We start from the raw sequence: 9,219 nt of genomic DNA on the forward strand, positions 1-9,219 counted from the left end.
GCAAGCCGCCGCACGCGAAGGAAGGGGTCGCGGGGCGCCTAGGGCTCACTGTTCACACGTTTTTGCAAGCCCAAGCTCGGTATTCGCTTATATAAACATCATTATGTCCCTAGCCGAAGAGACAATTATTCCAGCCGATTTTGGAGAGGTTAGAGCCAAGTTGAAGGTGTTTTTGGAGCTAGGAATCAAGGGAGATCATCGAGCTTTCATACGGGTGTTCAAGGATCAATTAAGACGGGTTCTTTCGTTCTTTTTCTTTGTTCTTTTCAATTATCTTTCATGATGTTTCCTTTTGTTCTTTGGTTTAGTTCTTTGATTATAACTATGCTAGGCTAGACTTTATGTCTACCTAGGTTTGATGAACATGTTTGAGACTTGATTCTTGCTTTGGATAATGTTTTGATTATGGTTTCGTTATTTAATAGTAAAGACTTGGTTTTGTTTTCATGATGCGTATAAGTATTTATTATCTTGATTGATTATTAACTATTGCTTCACATAGATCTTTTATCTTTTGATTGTGTTCTTTAGATTTAGGGTTTATGTTTAAATCATTACTTGGTGTTTTGATTATTGTGATTAAATGGGCCCATTAGATCATAGAAGCTTGTTGATAGTTGGTTAAGGTTTTGAATGTTTAGCTAAATTCCAATAGTTGTAAGGTGAGGAGTTGTTCATGTGTCTTGGTCAATTGCATGCTAGGATAGTTAGTGACAATATTCTTGCTTATTGTGTTGATCCATGTTCATGATGTCATGTTAGCTTATCAAGTTATCTAGAGTTTAGTGTGTCGTAAGATTGCTTGCTTTAGATACTGTTAATTAACCCTAATTAATGACTTTGCGGAAATCAATAATACTGATTGCTTAATAATCTAATAATTTTTCTTTGGGATTTCGTTTGATTCAGTCAAGGGTCCTTAGGGTTTTGTTAGATGAATACGTTTAGAAATCAGTTTCCATAATCATGTTATTTGTCCATTGCTTGATGATTGTTGATACATGGGATTCTTACCTAGGTAGATTCCTTCTCTGATTGGTTTCGATCTTGTGTTTAGTTGCTTATTTCTCGTTTGCTTGCTTATTTATTTTATTAGTTTAATATTGGTTTAAAAACCCCCTTAAAACATTAATAATAAATAGTCGTGTTGTAAGTCGAGTCTAATTAGTTAATTTACGTAATTTATAGAGTCCTATGGGTTCGATATTCCGGACTTACTTAACTTTAGTACAATTGACCGGTTCACTTGCCGGTGTTTTGTTTAGTTGAGTCTTAGGTCTAGTTTTCATTACTTGTTTAATTTAGTTAATATTTTATTGACTGTTTTTAGCACATCAGTATTCTTAAATAATAAAGAAAAGAATACGTTTCTTAAAGAAGAAGAAACGTAGAGTTTTATAAATAAACTAAAGGTTTATAAATATTACTCTTTAACTAAAGGTTTTAAAGTAAAGAATAAATAATCGAGGTGACGATTATAAAATAAGACTAAAGGTCTTAAGCCGGATTGTATATCCGACTAACAAAAAGTTATATTCGTACTATAGGTGCGAGATAGCAAGGGAAAGACCGTCGGACGGTGTTGAAGCCGATCCAAAGCAAAAAGGTGAATACGCCCCAACTTTTACAAAACTTGTTTTCAAACGAGTCAACTTGTTATGTGTAAAACTTTACATAAGACTAAGTGTCTCTAAAAACATTGTAAATAAGAGTATAAGCGTAGTCCTCAGGACGTGGTATACGTTTGTCTGGATCCTTACATATGTGGTAATAACACGGTGGGCACATCGCACCACACTTGGTTATAGTCACGCTCGCCTGCGGGGAGAATTGACCATGTGTATACATACGGGTACTCAACTAGTCGAACGCTGCGGTGTTTGCTGCGTTGTCCTAGTGTAGAGACTCGAGTTTATAATGATATTGTTATAACTTAATTATTCCTAAGCCAAGATGGGCCGAGACTTACGTGGTTTCGAGGGGTGATTAAGTAAAGAAAAATACTTTAGCGTCAGCATATTCACCATCATTCGTTGCTGACGTATTTTCTAACATTTTGCAGGTAATCAAGAATAGGGCTTGTGAAGACGAAGGGCTCAAGAATCCGATGGCTCGGATATTTTTGTTAAACTTAAATATAAGATAAATGGTGGTTTTGTAAACTATAAACAAGTAAACTCAAATGAGACTTTCGTCTCATATTTTGTAATGTAAATATTTACAACTTTTATCCACATGTTTTATAAGTTTTCCGCTAATTAACCGTAACTCTGATTTATTTACAATTGTGGTATCAACTGTTGGTCGCACTCCTAGGCCTAATATGGGGGTGTGACAGCAATTCAGTCGGGTCGGTTCAAACAATAAAAGCTCTATATTCAAGTATTCAAAGATAATAACATGTCAATCATTCAACTCTAAACGCAACATTAACATACAATTCTTACACATAAAAACATTTTTTTAAACAAACAAAGACAAGATGCAAGGGGAAACATGAGTACCTAAAAAAGAGTTAAAACTCAGCGCGACAACCTTTAAGATCTTAAAACTCATCAATTACAGTAACGAATAAAAATTTCAGAAAGTTCTCTGTAGATTTAAATCACCAATTTTTCCATGATAATTAACCTAACACAAATCACCACAACAAACAAAAATTCTTACAAATATCACACAATTAACACCACAAATTAGAAAAATAAAAACATAATCCATTTCTTTTACGTTTTAATCTAAAATCATAACACGTCAAATTCACATTTAAATACTGAGGTCACATAATCAAAACACATCTATTCCTAATTCATGTAAGGAGACCAAAATTCAAGCAACAATTCTTCCAATAATTCTCAACCCTAACATACCAAATCGGAAAACAAAAACAAACAAAATTGAACTTGTTTCTTGCCTAATGTCTTAATCGTGATTCGTGAGCACTCGCGACTCGTCTCTAGTCTAGTGGTCAGAGTCTTCTTCGAATGGCCTGCTTCTGATTCCATTTGATTTCAATTTTCACACCTTAGCACCCAGATAAAATTATTTTGTTCTGGTTGTCGATTAGGTTGGGAGTGTGGGCTTATTGTTAGTTAACTTTTTTTAAAGATTATTTGGGTTTAAGCCTTTTGCTTTAAAAAAAATGGGTTTATGGCTTTCTTTAAGCTAGGTTTCTTGTTCTTCAACTTAAAAAAACAGATATTTCTTGCACATTATCAGACAATCAATTATTCACAAACTTCGTATTGGACAAATAGTTTTCATTTCCCACCTCATGAAAAACCCTTTATTTAGAAACAATAAATAAATTCAAGTGTCGGCCATACATAAATAATATGGATGGGTCAAACACAAATAATATGAATAAGTCAGACTCAACACGTATTTTCTTTTCAAAATAGTTTATCCTACTAAACGAAAAGTTGGATGGGCCTAAGCCCAGCCTGACACGTACTAAGATCCGTCCTTGCTTTCCTTCTGGACATGATGATACAAGTAGGGCTGTTCAAAACCAGATATCCGAACTTTTTGGATAGTGAAAATCACTATCCGAATCCGAATCCGAAACCAGATATCCGAATATCCGGAAATAAAATAATAAAAAAAACCTTGTTGAAGCCGCTGAATGGATGGGACGGGTGGTGCTGCGAGACGGGACGGGATTGGTGGTGCTGCTGGTGATGTGAGATATCAGCATATCATGACAGAAGGTTTCTAGGAACACAAGAAGAATATGAACACGTGATTCAAACATCAACCACTTTCTACACAACCAATTATGATAGGCTTTGATTTAGATTACGAAAGATGTTTTTATAAATAACTTAGTCATTTTTGACTGAATGGATGGGACGAGACTGGTGGTGCTGTGAGATGGGATGGCGACGGGTGACGGTGATACTGATGGCCATCGTGAGGTTGTGATAGACAATGATACTGATGGCAACGGGATGGCCGGAGACGATGATAGAATTCAGATCTTGTGTTTTAGTGAGAGAGAGAGAGGAGTGCCGCATATGATTTTTTAAGTGAGAGAGGAGTGCCGCATATGATTTTTTAAGTGAGAGAGAGAGGCGCGATATAAGATAATGTGAGATATAGGGTTTGTCTATAATATAAAATAAAATTAAAAAATATTAAAATTAAAATACTGGATAATTCGGATAATCTGGATATCCGAAAAATCAGAAAACTACTATCCGAATCCAAATCCGAATTTTCGGATAGTTCGGGTATGAATAGTCGGATAATTCGGATATGGATAGTTTTGAATACCCCTGGATACAAGAATAATTTAAGTTGTTACATTATTTTTTTTCTTGATTTTAAAGAGATTATTATATAAAATAGTAACCGAGTTTTGAAATTGTTCCAATTAAGTTACTAAAGTTTCTTTTGTGTTCTATTATAAATATTTTACCTGGATAGCATGTTATGTAGTTTTTTTTAAATAGTTTTACATTGCAAATTTTTCTTTTTTTTTAAATTGAGAAAAGTAGTAGAAATTGAGAAAAATAATTTTAAAATTGCAAAAAATTGCAAAACATAGATAAATAGTAGTAATAATAATAATAATAAAACATAAAAAACTGAAAATATGAAAAAAAAAATATTAAGAAATCACCATTTTTTAAGTTACGGTTTTTTTATAAGAAACCATTATTTTTTTAGGAAAAAAAAACTAAAAACATAGGTGATATTAAAATATTTAATAGTAGAATTATTAATTGCTTCCGTACAAAAAAAATATATATATAGACATATTAACTATATTGTAATTTTTCGCATTTATTCATATGTTTTTTTTTTGCAATTTTTCGCAATTTAAAAACTATTTTTCCCCATTTTGACTATTTTTTTCAATTTAAAAAAAATATATGCAATGTCAAACTATATGAAAATAACAAAAAAAAAAACCTAGATAACTTGTTATCTAGGTAAAATATCTAGGATTGAAGTTTTAGTGATTTGATTAGAACAAAATAGTTTATAAGTAACCTAATTAAAACAATTTTAAAATTTGATTTCCATTTTTAAAATAGGAAATTCTCAATGGAGATGTTTGAGTGATGTAGGAAGATTTACATCAAATCAATCGTATATCTTCATACCACTAAGAAGAAACCACTAAATTAAGTAGACCATTTGTAAAAGCATTCTCAACTCACCTTATCGAAGCGTTTATTCGTTTACTAAAGATTGAAATAAACAATTAGGGTGCATAAAATGGGTTGTGTAGGATATCCACACATGCATATATTTATATGTTTCATCATCATCACATTGCAATTAAAATTTCGTAAATCAGTAAAAACTAACCAGATTTTCAAATTCAATTATATAGATGACAATTTTATTAACTCGGGGTTATATTTTTTCATTAAATTGTTTGATAAAGTTTAAAAACATTCTCCATCAAAAACTCTTAACAAATTTAAGTCCATCATAAACCTTCAGAGAGACAATATCTGAGCTATTCCTAGAAAGTTAATTATTTATGAGTGTACATTGTTTTTGGGACTGTAAGGATTCTGAATGACGGCCATCGGTAACCAATACCGGACAAATGATTGGGAATCAATCCGTAAAAAGTCTATCAGGAGACATTAATAGGCCTCTTATCACCAATGGATCAACGCCAGGTATCAAACCGTCATAGATCACCGACAAATCACTCACGACCATCTAAATTAAAAATGGCTTTTGGCTGTGTACATTGCTAATCTGTCAGTGAATTTTTAACGGTTATTTCCATCAGACGTTTTTGGTCGGTGATACCCAGATTTTCTAGTAGTGCGATCTTTCAGTATAAACATATACATAAAGAAAATAAAAGAAAAAATGGTGTACATATGTATTGCAAAGGAAGTATAAATTAAAACATATCTCTAGGTTAAAAACAGGTCGAGAGTCCAAAATCTATCATGGATACATTGGTGTACTGTACTTTTAGCTTTAGTTTATGATTAAAAGGGATATTTCGGTTATGCCCTTAATATGTTGCTAAGGCCAAGTGTTCCAATTTCCAAATGTCTAATATTGTGGATGGAAATAGATACAAATAATTGCATATGGGCAAAGGAATTACATAAATTAAGGCCGGTTTGTTGAGGTGAGTGATATAGGATTATTATTTTTTTTTTTTCGAACTACATATGACTTCTATTAACAACTGCCGCCAACAAAACACCAAGAACACCAACAAGTAGCTATACCTTTACAACCCAGAGAGCAACCACAAGAAACAAATTACATGAAAACAAAATTACACAAATTCAACCAATCTAAAGATATATACTTTTGACATTTTCTTGAACCAAATAAAACCAAGTGTTTTTATATCCACAATAATATCTTCCACTTTAACCTCTTTACCATTAAACCTTGTTGTTTCTCGCTTTCAGGATTCTCCAACAAGCAATAATAATAACCTCGTGAAACACCTCTTTTTCTATATCTCCAAGCTGGCTAGGTCTTGTTGAGTTAAAAGAGATTTGTAACCGAGAAACTAAAAATAGGGAGTAAGATAGGATTATCAACGCTGTTAATTTAAATTTGTCCACCTGAAGGTCAACTAAATATAAAGTGGTAATTAAATTAAAAAAATCATTTATTTGTTTTTTATATTTTAGATTTATTAATTTCATACTAGTTATTGTAGGATTATCATACTAGTTAGATTTATTAATTTCATATAGATGAAATGGCAAAGTTTAACCTACTTACATGACTAAGTTCAGTGGCGGACCCAGGATTTTTTGTCGATGGGGTCCCAATTTTTCGGTTTACAAAATTTTTCGGGTCGGTCGTTATTCGGGTCGGGTCGAGGCGAGGAACATAATAAAACACGGAACTATGGTGTCATTGGAAACGAGTAAGTAGAAAGAATCTAAATTAGAAACTAGATGAAACATACACTTTTAATTCATACCCGAAAAACATGAACGTAATCTGATGGAAGGTCTTCCAAATCAATTTTCTTAGATGTATTACTTGAAGAAGACGAGGGCTCAAACTTTCTTTTCAATGATTCTTGCATAATTAACCCTAAAGTTCAAGTTTTTAAGAAAACTAAGTCACAATCTAACAACAATATACAACATACAATAACCAACATGAGTATAAATGTATAATTATATATAAAATCAATCAACTAATTAGCCCTAAAATTACCTTTAGTTTGAGACAAAATCAGAGGAAACAAAGACTTATAAGACCAAAGAGGGGTGAACGGTGGCTGGAGTGAGGCGGAGGCTGGCGGATATGGGCGGAGATGGGCGGAGGCTGGCCGGAAAAACTGAGAGAGGCGTGAGTTAGGGATAAGCAGTGGGGTTGAGATGTGTGTGGAGGGTGTTACGTCTGATGAGTTGGGTTGGGATATGTTAAAACCCATGGGCCAAAAGTCAAAACTAAAACTAATATAAAGTAAATTTTTAAAAAACGAAATACATAAAAAAACGGGAAAGAGCAAGGCTCGAAATCGGGTCATTCGTGTGGTATTGGAAGGGGGTTTCCACCAGACTAGAATGGTAATATTGATATGGGGTCCAAGTGTTAATTTATATGGGGTCCTTCAAAAATTTTCTATATCGCTTCTAAATAAATTTTAAAAAACATTGGTGTCCCGGGACCCCGACGGCTACTATGTAGGTCCGCCCCTGACTAAGTTACATATTAATACTAAGTAACAATTCAGGCAAAGAAGTAATAATTAATTAGTTAGTTTATAGAGTGATCAAATCGTGCGAAACAGCAAAATGCAAATACTAGCTAGAAATCGTTTTCTGTAGTTGTGTATTTCTGACGTGGACCACTATGGGGCTTTTCTCTTTTCAGAAGGTTAGAAATTGAAGTAGTGTTGTACCCTACCCAATGCCTATAAATATGCAACCATTCCATGCAGATTACAAACAACTCACACCCTCTCTTATTCAACATGGCTGTTCCTAAACTTTCAAGTGTGGTTTTCTTGGTTTTGTTAGGTTTGGGCATTAGCGCGGCGACTAGGACTCTCTTGAATTATGAAGAGGATGCCTATACTCATGGTGGTTATGTAGAAGGAGGCGGTGGTGGTGGTGGAGGGGGTAGTGGTGGTGGAGGAGGAGGTGGTTATGGGGCTGGGGGAGAACATGGTTCCGGATATGGAGGTGGAGCGGGTGAAGGTAGTGGAGCAGGGTATGGTGGTGGAGCTGCTGGAGGTGGAGGAGGTGGTGGTGGTAGTGGAGGAGGTGGTGGTAGTGGAGGAGGAGGAGGAGCACATGGTGGTGGTTATGGTGGTGGAGAAGGAGCGGGAAGCGGAAGTGGTGGTGGATATGGTGGTGCTGGAGGAATAGGTGGTGGAGGGGGAGGTGGACATGGTGGTGGTGGCGGAGGTGGAGCCGGTGCTGGTGGTGCTGGAGGAAGTGGATATGGTAGTGGAGGTGGTTCGGGTGCAGGTGGGGGTGCCGGGGGAGCACATGGTGGACACGTAGGAGGTGGAGGTGGAGGAGCTGGTGGTGGTTCAGGAGGAGGAGGAGGTGGTGGTGCGGGTGGATATGGAGGTGGTGAAGGTGGTGGTGAAGGTGGTGGTCATGGTGGCTATATCCCTTGAAAGAGTGTCATGGACCAAGGCTAATAATGTAATGATAAATAAGTTTTGAACCAAGACATGAATTTAAGGCTGTTGTTCTTGTATGAAAAGTTGATGCAAAAAAAGGTAGCATCATCATTTTGTAATCTTATTTCAAGTGTTTATGAATTAAAATGTTGGTGTACGTGTATATTAATATCATAGTGACATGCATGATACATATAACAAGATCACTAATAGAAAAAAAAAAGCTCACTAAGAATTAAGTAAGAAGTGACAAAAAAATGCATGAGTAAAAATACATAAAGCTTAAAAGTGAATGACTTAAATTGTAAAATTTTGAGGCCCTAAAACACAGTTTTGATTAATGTTACACCAAATTTATTGCTTTGTTATAATAACACGCGTGATATATATATTTGTATGCTTTGAACTTAGTACATAGAAAATTAGTCAGCAAATTTTCATAAATGTAACAATCATGAATCATTCATCACATTTCATTATTATAAATAAGAACTTTCAAACCATGGTTTTAGATACGGCGTGTATCTAGGAATCACAATAGATCGGATCATATGTTCATATTCATATCCATATGATTAATCCATATGCATATTGAAGAAACTATTGTTTGTGGTTTTGGTATCATT

The 9,219-nt window shown here is 34.5% G+C and overlaps 1 protein-coding gene across 1 annotated transcript; it reads left to right on the forward strand.

Moving 5' to 3' along the window:
• Positions 1 to 7,703: 7,703 nt before the first annotated feature.
• Positions 7,704 to 8,742, forward strand: LOC143592424 (uncharacterized). The gene has a single exon (XM_077072345.1). It carries the CDS (start codon positions 7,895 to 7,897, stop codon positions 8,585 to 8,587), a length of 693 nt encoding a protein of 230 aa, XP_076928460.1. The 5' UTR covers positions 7,704 to 7,894; the 3' UTR covers positions 8,588 to 8,742.
• Positions 8,743 to 9,219: the final 477 nt, after the last annotated feature.

The sequence above is a fragment of the Bidens hawaiensis genome, unplaced genomic scaffold (assembly GCF_021521415.1).
Source record: "Bidens hawaiensis isolate Kalapana, Puna unplaced genomic scaffold, B.hawaiensis_p1.1 tig00040756_1, whole genome shotgun sequence".
Classification (NCBI taxonomy): domain Eukaryota; kingdom Viridiplantae; phylum Streptophyta; class Magnoliopsida; order Asterales; family Asteraceae; genus Bidens; species Bidens hawaiensis.